Source organism: Pseudorasbora parva, chromosome 24, assembly GCF_024679245.1.
Source record: "Pseudorasbora parva isolate DD20220531a chromosome 24, ASM2467924v1, whole genome shotgun sequence".
NCBI classification, from domain to species: Eukaryota; Metazoa; Chordata; class Actinopteri; order Cypriniformes; family Gobionidae; genus Pseudorasbora; species Pseudorasbora parva.
The window spans coordinates 27,158,540-27,170,557 of record NC_090195.1 but is presented as its reverse complement, the minus strand read 5'-3'; the positions used below and the strand labels follow the sequence as shown (position 1 = coordinate 27,170,557).

The following is a 12,018-nucleotide window of genomic DNA, read 5'->3' as shown; positions in this document are numbered from 1 at the left end:
ATTAACGGAAGATGGGGAAAGATCTCTGGAAAATATGCTGAGGGAGACAGTTTCACAAATATTGTGAGCATTATCATAATAAAAACATTTTAATAGTCACAGAAAGTGTAAAAAATGCATTACTTCCATAAATTTTGAACATAGAATCACAGAAATTAACATTTTCCCTGCATTTGTTGTAACTGAATGTGACATGCCAGTTTAAATATAAGAAGGATGGACAGTGAGATTTGTGTATGAAGCTACAATAGTTTCAAAATGATTAGATTTACAAAATATGATTGACAAATGCTTTGACTCAAGAACATTTGAACAAAAAAAATAGGTAAATCTCTGCCTGGCAGGAACGTCTTAAAATATCCATTTTATTCCAAGAACCATTGGAATATAGTGCAGTAGTCATGTGGACTGATTTGGGAGAAGAATTTGTTTAATTATTTTGAAAATTATTTCATAATGTCAAAAAGCAGAATCTTAATAATCCTAAAATGGGATTTTTTTCATTTATAAAATTTTCTAAATTATATCTAAAATCTTTTGATTTCTTCTTCTATTCTTCTTTTGATTTTGGGGTGAAATACCCATTCATTTCTTTAAAGGTGCCATGGATTCACAAGTCTGCGACTTTCTCTCTCAATCGCTTCCATTAAAAATCTCTTTTTTAGCCTCAAATCTCTCTTTGCATCCCTTTGCATCTCTTTTTTTCTCTCTCTTTACCCATCTAATACTCTCTTGATCTTTAGCAGCTGTTTTCAAACAAGATCGAAAGGGATTTCATACATATTTGCAGTAATGTCATATGTAATCCTCGTTCAAACAGACTGGGTTTGCATTACATTGTGAAGCATTCGGTCAGAGCTTTACTTGGATTTGAGCCATTTAAATATTTATTTTTAGGGCAGCACAGTCGATGCTAAGCCATGCGCAAACAAGAGGTGTGTCCATTCACAGAAAGGCTACAAAATGAACATGAAAGGATTTATTTCAACATTTATGATTAAAAGTGTATATCTGGGCTAATGTGTCTTTGCACACTAATGTATGTTATATAGGTGTGTAACTGCATTGTTCTCCATCAGGTGTGTGTTGTGTACTCAGTGTGGAGCCACATCGCCCGGCCTGCGCTGTGAATGGCAGAATAACTACACGCAATGCGGCCCATGTGCAAGTCTCTCTGTGTGTCCTGTGTGCGCACGCAACTACAGAGAGGAAGAGCTCATCCTACAGTGCCGGCAGTGTGACAGGTGGGTGGCACTCTATCGGGCCAAATGTCATAATGGCATAATAAAAGAGTATCATGGGAAATGGCTCAGCAGTAGATTAGTTCATGAATAATTACACGTGTTGATGGGGGAAAATATACATTGCATTGAGCCTGTGATATTTGCATCTTTTGTAACTTCTCTGATGGCTGACCAGTTATGAATATGGCCTGATCATGATGTCATGATGTCATGATGTTTGGTCTGCAGGTGGGTTCATGCCTCATGTCAAGGCCTGAACTCTGATGAAGAGGTGGAGAATGCAGCCGATGAGGGCTTCGACTGTTCGCTATGTAGAATGCACAACATGCCATCGTCTGGTAAGAGCTACAAAGTTACAAAGAGTACAAGTGTAAATAACTTCTTACAGTTATCTTAAATCTCCAAAGGTTGCATTTTTTCTTAATTTATTAGGCTGTTTCAAATGAATTGTTGTAATTAAGCACTACAACATAATTACATATTACTAATCCTAGGGATGTGCACAAGTACTCTTAAAGGGTTAGTTCCCCCAAAAATGAAATTGATGTCATTAATGACTCACCCTAATGTCGTTCCACACCCGTAAGACCTCTGTTCATCCTCAGAACACAGATTAAGATATTTTATATTTTAGTCCCAGAGCATATGCAGTCTATGCACACTGCACTAATCTCTTGAAGCGTCAAAGCATCGCAAATGTCACGTGATTTCAGCAGTTTGGCAGTTTGACATGTGATCCAAACTGCTGAAATCACGTGACATTGGCGATCCGAATTATTGATCGATTCACTGATTCATGGCCGTTTGAATCTTTATTTGAGTTTTTTTTTTAAACGCGGAAGACTGATGCTGAATAAAATCGTAGTTTTTGTTATTTTTGGACAAAAATGTATTTTCGACGCCTCAAGAGATTCTAATCAACCAACTGATGTCACATATGGACTACTTTGATGATGTTTTTATTAGCTTTCTGGACATGGACAGTACAGTGTGCATAGACTGCATGTGCTCTGGGACTAAAATATTAAATATCTTAAACTGTGTGTGAAGATGAACGGAGGTCTTACGGGTGTGGAACGACATCAGGGTGAGTCATTAATGACATCAATTTCATTTTTGGGTGAACTAACCCTTTAAGTGACACCAGTCATTGTTAGTCAATGATTAGTTGTGATGATTATGCAACTTTTAAGCAGTAATCAGCATATGGGAAGGCGCTATACACAACAGAGGACAAATTAATGCATCAGACTGCTCAATGTTGAGGTTCTTTAAAAAATAATTATTTTAAATGAACAATCTCTTTAAAAAGTGATGCTGAGTATTAAACTTCCATCAAGAGGGTTGTGACAAAAATAGTGTGCATGCTTAGTGTGTGCTCTGCAGACAGCGCAGTCTCCAGCAAGAACTGGCAATCAGATAACGCCAAAGTGTGTCATTTTAGATAGAAAATAAGATGTCAAGAATTGCACTTAGAAATATGCTTACAAACTTCTTGAAATTTATCTAAAGAGTTTTCTTTTATCTAAGAAGATTTCGGTGAATCCATCCCCTGGAGTTCCATCACATTTAATCGCCATTTGGATTGAGTTTGTAAATTGATTTCATGCCTTGTTTTTGGTTGTTCAAACTACAAAGAACCAAACAGATTTGAGTTGGATATGCATAATAATCAGATTTTTGCTGAAATGCCCTAATTGTAACCTCAGGTGAATACACTTCAGGGAATCTCTCTTGTTGATGTCTGTATGACGTGCAGGTTGATGCTTGATTCTTCAATAACAGATGGAAAGAGAGTTTTTTAGTCAATGAAACTTTGTTCCAGCAAAATGTGGTTCATTAAAAAAAGCAGATGGCCTGAATTTTAAATCAAGCTGCAACCTGTTCATGTGAATGTAGCAGCAGTTAATATAATCTGCCTTTAATGGTTCCAGACTGTCCTCTTATCAATAAATAACTAAACAAATTACTGTGAATGTGAATATGCAGTGTTAACCCTGAAGTAAGTTCCGTCTTCCTCTTATGTTGTTACAGGTGGCACAGTGGCAAAGCTCATGGACATCAGTGAGCCTCCTTTAGTGGCACAGATTTTTACAAAAGTCAAGGAAAATGGTATTTCTAAATATTTTTTGCTCATTTTACTCTGCTCCAACAGATTTGCTGTGTAACAATTATGTTGCTTAAATTGCTAATTGTCAGAGGGACCGTTTCGGAGTACATTTGCAGTCGTTATTGCTGTGTTCTGTTCTGTGCCAGATTTCCAACGGACGTATACGCAGGATGGCGTGTGTCTGACTGAGTCAGGCTTGTGTCAACTCCAGAGTTTATGTGTCCCGACTGTCCGCCGCAGACGATCCAAACCTAAACTTAAGCTGAAGATCATCAATCAGAACAGTGTGGCTGTGCTGCAGACGCCCCCTGACCCTCAGTCTGAACTCTTCCGGGACGGAGACATGGACGACAGTAGAGGTAAAGAATGTGTTTGTGCTTAAAGGTTATGTCCCCCCCCCCCTTTTTTTTTATGTTAGCCCCACCTGCAATTTCACACCATTGATCGAGTCCGTGCTGATGTGCTGGGTTGTTCGGGATGCTCAATAGCTCAAAATAGTTTGTAATCGTGGCATGCCAAACCAGGCTCAAGTGGAAATAACTGGAACTGTGAATAACTGTAACGGTGATGAAAAAGCGGCTAATGAAGTTTATTTAAAAATATATTTTATTACTATTATATTTCATTTATTATATATTATATTTATATTTCACCACTATTATTAGTGGTGGCATGGTTCGCAAAACCCACGGTTCATTTCATACCGTGTACGAAATGAACCGGAATGGGCGGTAGTGCACGTTAAGTGCGCGAGACCCCATTTCGCTTGGCAGTGTGCACGTCAAAATTTGTATCTTTGCGCTCCGCAACCGAAGATGCACCAGTTCCAGGCAAATCTGGCCAAGCATAACATCTTCTCACGCCAGAACCCAGTCTGCGCATCGAGTAATAAACACCTCCCCAAACAGACTATAGATGTTTACCAAAGAACTTGTTCATGTCTCTAAAGCCTAAGCTTAAAAATGTAGAATAAGCAGTGATTACTCTCATTTTAAGAATATAAATAAAGGGAGTTTTTACACTGGCAGTTTAGCTCAGAACAGGGAGCAGTTCGTATGAATAATTGGTAATGTGAAAGCTGTCATGCGGACCTGTGAACGCACCAGTACCACACCATACCTGGAGGAGGTTATAACGAGTAGGAATATAGCGTGGCCCCTTTAAGAGCTGCACGCTATCTATTGAACTTCTGGTATTTTGTGTGTGTGTGTGAACTGTGCCAAGATTCACGTGAACAGTGTGAGAAAGTGTGTCGCCTTTGGCTCGGCTTGCTCAGTTGGGGACACTAAAATTATGATCCAAGTTATTCAACTAAATATACTAATAAAATGTATTCATTTGGTCATATTTAATTCTATAAACTAGCCAAATTAAATTTTGTTGCAATGTTGTCCTGTTTAACACTGTTAAGCTGCTTTGAAACAATCGTCATTGTAAAAGCGCTATATAAATAAAGTTGATTGATTGATTGATTGATTGATTGATTGATTGAGAAACATGAGACTTGGGAGTGATCTTGTTCAGAAAAGTAACCTGCATATTTGTTTTAGCTGATTTTATTGTATTTAGTTCAATAAAACACATGTACTGTAAGTGGTGATGGTGTTAATGATTTACCTCACACATGAGCGAGAGGGAGCTTGCAGTGCATCGAGCTCGGACTGCAGAGAATGTGCTCAGTGAAAAAATGCACTTATATTTCGACCTGGAGCCTAATAAAAGTTAAGCAGAAAATATGGTCGCTTATGTAGGCTATAACAGCACTTTGTTTCAGAGTAATTTTATTGTTAATCCTTTTCTTTACCTATTAATGTTTGCTGCTGCATCCTTTATGTCTATGGCTGATCTCGATTTCTCCAACTACGAGCCATGGATCAAACAGAAAATGTGCGCTCCATTAATCTCGCGTTAATAAAATTAGGGCCATGATTTTGTGTTAACGCGTTATTAAAGGGATACTTCACCGCTTTAACTAAAGCGAGTTGATACATAGCTCTCTCGTCTCAATTCATGCACTTAATCGCTCTGACACTGGTGACATTCTGATAGCATTACCTTAGCCCACTAAGCCCAGTTCATTCACTATGGTACCAAACAGAGATAAAGTTAGAAGCAACCAAACACCTCCACGTTTTCCCTATTTAAAAACAGTTACACGAATAGTTGAATGACTTAGTATGGTGACACAAAATAAAACGTCACGCCTTTCTAAGCGGATTAAAAATGAGAACTATAATGAAAGGCAGAATAGCACTTTTTAGAGTACTTCGACTCGGCGGAGTAAAATGTCACGCCTGAAAAATCCTCCCTCACATCTCCCCCTCACTCTCTCATTTCTGTCAATAGGAGGGAGGGGGAGATGTAAGGGAGGATGTTTCAGCTGGGACTTTTTATTGTGCCAAGTCGAAGTACTCTCATAGGACTCTTCATCCTATCTATTAGGGGTGGCCCCCTTGATGGACAGGGGCCAATGGGCAAATTTGGCCAGGATGCCAGGGTTACACCCCTACTCTTTATCGAAGGACATCCTGGGTTTTTTAATGACAACAGAGAGTCGTGAGCTCGGTTTAACGTATCATCCGAAAGATGGATCCTAGTAAACCTCTTCGTCTGGTTACTCTCCTGGACTTCTTCCTTCCACCACCAAGTCTCCTTGTCTTCTTTCCTCCTTCCAGATGACACACCTAGCACCTTTCTACCTGTCTCCCTGATCACAGGAAGCCCTTCTTGACCACCTAAAGCTTGTCTCAACCCTATAAAAAAGTATCCATCTATCCATCTATCTATCCATCTATCTATCCATCTATCTATCCATCCATCCATCCATCCATCCATCCATCCATCCCTGAAAACCACACAGCACTCTTCCTTTTCCAACTTCCACCACTTTGTCTTCTGCTCTGCCTTTACTCTCTTCATCTTCCTCACCACCAGTCATCTTGCACACCACCATCCTATGCTGTCTAGCTACACTCTCACCTATCACTACTTTACGATCTCTAATTTCCATTAGATTACAGCGTCTACATAAGATATAGTCCACTTGTGTGCTCCTGCCTCTTCTGAAAGTACGTGTTCACCACAGCCATCTTCTTCATCTGTCCTTCTGTGTTCCTTTCCTGAAGACCAAACCTGCCAATCACTTCCTCGTCCCGACTATTCCCTTCCCCAACATGTCCATTCAAATCTTCCCCTATCACTACCCTTTCACCTCTGGGAACAGTCTGCATCACTTCCTCCACTCGCTCCAGAATCTGTCTCTTTTTTTCTCTTCAGAATCTTGCTTACAACCTACTTGTGGAGCATAGGCACTAACAACATTCAACATCACAACTTCAATATCCACCTTCAGTCTCATCAACCTATCTGACACTCTCTTTACCTCCAGAGCATTCTGCACACTCCTCCTTTAGGATCATGCCAACTCAACAGTTTAAACCCTGCTCCAATGCTTCTAGCCTTCCTCCTTTTCCACATGGTCTCCTGGACACACACAATGTCAACTTTCCTCCTCTGCATCATATCTACCAGTTATCTGCCTTTACCTGTCATTGTACCAACATTCAAAGTCCCTACTTTCAGTCCTAAACACCTGCCTTTCCTCTTCTCTCTCTCTGCCTACGGATACGCCTTCCTCCTCTCACATCCTTTCCTCCTCTCCTTCTTTGACTAACAGTAGCCCAATTTCCACCAGTGCCCTGTAGGTCAACAGCACTGATGGTGGTTCACATTGTCTGATTTTTAAAGATTTTGGTGGAAAATAAGTATTTGGTCACCTACAAAAAAAAGGAAGATTTGTGGCTTTCACAGACCTGTAATTTCTTCTGTAAGAGGCTTCTCTGTCCTCCACTCATTACCTGTATTAATGGCACCTGTTTGATCTAGTTATCAGTATAAAAGACACCTGTCCACAACCTCAAACAGACTCCATACTCCACTAGAGCAAAGATTTGTCAAAGGACACCAGAAAGAAAATTGCAGACCTGCACCAGGCGGGGAAGACTGAATCTGAAATAGGTAAGCAGCTTGCGGTGAAGAAATCAACTGTGGGGGCAATTATTAGAAAATGGAAGACATACAAGACCACTGATAACCTCCCTCGATCTGGGGCTCCACGCAAGATCTCACACCGTGGGGTCAAAATGATCACAAGAATGGTGAGCAAAAATCCAGGGGGACCTAGTAAATGACCTACAGAGAGCTGGGACCAAAGTAAAAAAGGCTACCATCAGTGTAACACTACGCCGCCAGGGACTCAAACCTGCAGACGACTGATCCGTGTAAAGAAAAGAATGAATGGGGCCATGTAACGAGAGATTTTGAGTAAAAACCTCCTTCCATCAGCAAGGGCATTGAAGATGAAACGTGGCTGAGTCTTTCAGCATGACAATGATCCCAAACACACTGCCCGGGCAAATGAAGGAGTGTCTTCGTAAGAAGCATTTCAAGGTCCTAGGGTGGCCTAGCCAGTATCCAGATCTCAACCCCATAGAAAATCTTTAAAAATCTGTGTTGCCCAGCAACAGCCCCAACACACCACTGCTCTAGAGGAGATCTGCATGGAGGAATGGGCCAAACTACCAGAAACAGTGTGAAAAAACCTTCTGGCGACTTACAGAAAACATTTGACCTCTGTCCTTGCCAACAAAGGGTATATAACAAAGTATTGACTTTTAATAACTTTTGTTATTGACCAAATACTTATTTTCCACCATAATCTTCAAATAAATTCTTTGAAAGTCAGACAATGTGATTGTCTGGATTTCTTTTTTCTCATTCTGTCTCTCATAGTTGAAGTGTACCTATGATGAATATTACAGTCCTCTCTCATCTTCTTAAGTGTGAGAACTTTCACAATTGGTGGCTGACTAAATACTTTTTTCCCCCACTGTACGTTGTGGTGTTCTCGTGAACACTTGCGTGTGTGTGTTGTGTTGTCATGCAAGTCTGAACACAATACACATGCTTTGTGAGGCTCTTGTTGCAGATCTGTATTTTCGTAAAGAGTATGGTAAAAAAACAAAAAAACAAAAACATTTTTCCATGCAAACAAAGAACTTGCATTTTCATTTTTGTGTGAACTAACCCTTTAAGTTCATGATTATTTAAAATAATGAAAATGGGTTTGTATGGCTTTAGATTTGGTTTTCATTAAATTAAATAAACAGATTTTTTTAAATCATATTTAGAGTCCCTTGCTTTGACGTTATTGTGTACCTCTTGACTTTGATGTTGATTGAGAATTTGTGATGACAGCCATCACAGCTGAACATAACAGAGAAAGACAGAATAATTTAGAAAGTAGATTTAAAAAAGAAAAGGTTTGTCGAAAATGTAAAAAAACAGAGTGGAGTGATTGGAGAGAGTGAGAGAGAAATCGACACGAAGGTGAGCCATGTAATGAATTTGACTTGGAGAGAGAAGAAAACCTTTGAAAACAGCAGTCAGCAAATTATACCTTGCCTTTGCATTCCAGTGATCAGAGGCTGGACGGCTCTAACTGAATTAATGGCCGATCCCTCCATCAGAGCACCAGTCTGAGAGAACAAGCGGGGGGTAATGATGAGGAAGGGGGCCACCAGTTTAACACTCTCACTGCCAGAACATATATAACATTGCAATTTACAACTTTAAAATAAAGGTCTTGAATAACTGCGTCTCCTGGATTTACAATAAGAGTATGATTTTTACGTGAAGACTTCACCAGATGATTCTGTTACTATTTGATTTCCACCCCATAAAATGCACTCTGGCATAACAGTTTAACACCCAAGAAATGACGCAAATTATAGCAAGAGATAACTACACACATTTTTGCACTGATTGTAGTGTTTTTTATTTTTTTTAAGATGCTGTCCATCTATTCTCTAAGCCATTTGTCTTATTTAGGGTCAATGGAATGCTGGAGGTCATTTTATTATTAAAAAGTTAAAAAAGATATATTATAAAAGTCTTTTTTTATTGCTAGAATGTAATTATCTTATAAAGAAGGGTTTTAATTTGTATTCAGAATGAGCTTCATATAAAACAAATAGAAAAATGATTAAATTAATTAAAATGTGACTTTTTCAAGTCCTATTTTTTTACCCTATTTGTGGAATGTCTTTATACAACTCAGATTGCATTGATCTGTTTTTATTAGTGGTGGTTATTAATGTCAACTACTGAACCACACTGTCTAGTGAGTAATGCAAGCTGTGTTTTTGTGCATGTAACTTTGTGTGGTTTAAAGAAAATTCTGTCAGCATCTACAGTGCTCTGTGTTGTTTGGCTGCATTGCAGAGGGTGATCCGATGGACTGTGATGGGAAATCTGACTCCAGCCCAGAGCGTGAGCCCTGTGATGACCACCTGAAAGGGGTCGACGGCAGCGACGGCAACAAGAAGAGGAAAAGGAAGCCGTACAGACCGGGTGAGAGAGAGCGAGAGAGAGAAAGGTGCACTTATCGGAAAGGACAGCTCCACTGGACTGTGAAATAGTGCGGCTGCAAACTCTGGACCTTAAATAGCATCCCACAGTGCTTTGCTCTTTAAAGCTCCTAGCCGGGAGAACTCTGGAAAGAACATTCTCTCTGAGCTTTTTTTTTCTTCTTATGACTAAAGAAGTAATCTGTTTAAAGTAATGTCCTTTTTAAGCACTGCCTTCCATTTTGTGAAGAAGAAAAAAAAAAAAACTGTAAAGACACGTGTATCTGCACAGCTTTATCCTCACGTCACCTCTAGTTGCATTTGAGTTCAGTGTCTATATATATTTTTTTATATACACAATTACTGTTTAGTGGTGTTGGTTAAGGCAAGTTTATTTATACAGCAATGTCTTTAACCCTGCATCTGGAGACCCAGTGCCTTCAACGTTTGTATTCAACCTGCTTTAGCTTTTGATTTCCAAGCGATCCAATAGAGCTTGATTTGCTGGTTCAGGTGTGTTTGATGAGGGAGCTGGAGTTAGTTGGAGCTAAACTCAGTGGGTACACAGGAGCAGGGTTGATGTCCTCTGTTATATAATAGCATGATTGTATACAATAGATGGTAACACTTTACAATATGGTTTTATTAGTTAGCATTATTTAACCTTTTTAACATGATTTAACATTAAGAATGAACAATACTTCAACAACATTTATTAAGCTTAGTGACTGTTCATTTCAAAATGTACTCATACATTATTAAAACCAGAATTAACATTAGCTAATGGGTTGTGAACTACCTTGAAGAAAAAAAATCTATGATTTTTTTAAAATGAACTAATATTAAATAGTTATAAATACATTAACAAATGTATTGCTCATTGTTAATTAATGTTATTTAATACATTAAAATGTTAATGCATGATACCTCATTGTAAATAATAACCCAATTAATAGCAAGCTTTACAGAATGGGTTTCAGTGTCGCATTCAATTAGTTACAACCAGGGCTTGACATTAACACCTGCCATTTGTGCGGTGGATTTCAGCTGTGGCATGTAACACTGTCACTCCCTCTAGCCACTTTGACAGGTCTTCTCAAAAGGCATCTGTTATAATCAGGATGCACATTATAACCAATCACGCACAAGTCTGTTAGCTTATAAATGCAATGTCATAATCAGAGACAATCAGATTAGCTAGAAAGCCAGAGTTTTGTTCAGAGCGTGCTCTCACTCACTGAAATCTGCATTCTCATTAAAGCAGAGAGGTGTGTGCGATGTATGTGGGAGAATCATTCATCATACTGTGATTGACTGTTTTTGTTCTATTTCAAACAATTGGCACAACAGAACCACAGTGCACCTGATGTGACTGGCATAAAGCTGGCTTGACTTTGCACGTTTGAGATTCGCAAATTTAGGAACCGTCTCTAAAGTTACGTTTCTAACTTCAATAGCATTAGAAGAGAATGGCTTACAGTCCTAAAACCAACTGTACCAACAGCACACCTTTTAGATTTTTTAATGAAACATACCGTCAAGTCACATGAAAAATTGATATTTATTTTACTAGGCTACTGTACGGGCTCATACACACAATATGCTAGATTTAAATATGTCATAGCTGATAAAAAATTTTTTGTTTATTTTTCAGACAAACAGCTTTTGATGACAATGTTATACATTTCATGCTCATTTACATATAGCCAACAACCAAAAAATTCCTAACAACCATATTGTGGCCAGTGAAATTGCTGAGTGCCTAGTAACTTAGGAAAGCCACTAGTCACAGTGTCTGTTGAGCAAAAAAAAAAGTTGATTTCAAGCACTGGTTACAACTTAAATTCTACTATAAAGCATCTCTCCAGTGTGTTCATGTTTTTACTGCGTAATTGCCAATGAACATTGGAAGTTGTTTAACAGCCCGAGAGCACTTTTCCAGAAAGTTAGCTTTGGCAAGCTTTTTGAAACCCCAAACGAGCTTCATTTTGGCCTGTTTTGTTTGAATCCACACCACACCAGTTCATCCTTCGGTTTCGTTTGAAATATATATCGGCCCCTTTAGTGTTCGGAACAAATCTAGTTTATTTTTGTTTTTCAAAGATTTTGTTAGTCTTGCATGTTTTTTACATTTTAGTTGTCATCCCTGTATCCTACAATAGAAATGTTTACACTATTTACGCTACACAAACCAACCCAAGTGTCAGTCCTGTCTCTCTGTGTCCCTGCTGAGCTGGGGTGGCTGGGTCAGATTTAG

The 12,018-nt window shown here is 38.9% G+C and overlaps 1 protein-coding gene across 1 annotated transcript in view; it reads left to right on the top strand.

Moving 5' to 3' along the window:
• kmt2ca (lysine (K)-specific methyltransferase 2Ca) overlaps window positions 1-12,018 on the top strand; it is a 196,490-nt gene that overhangs the window by 144,594 nt on the left and 39,878 nt on the right. The window contains 5 exon segments of the mRNA XM_067434810.1: window positions 1,080-1,244; window positions 1,473-1,582; window positions 3,279-3,356; window positions 3,501-3,713; window positions 9,637-9,765. Coding sequence (XP_067290911.1) covers window positions 1,080-1,244; window positions 1,473-1,582; window positions 3,279-3,356; window positions 3,501-3,713; window positions 9,637-9,765 — 695 coding nt within the window.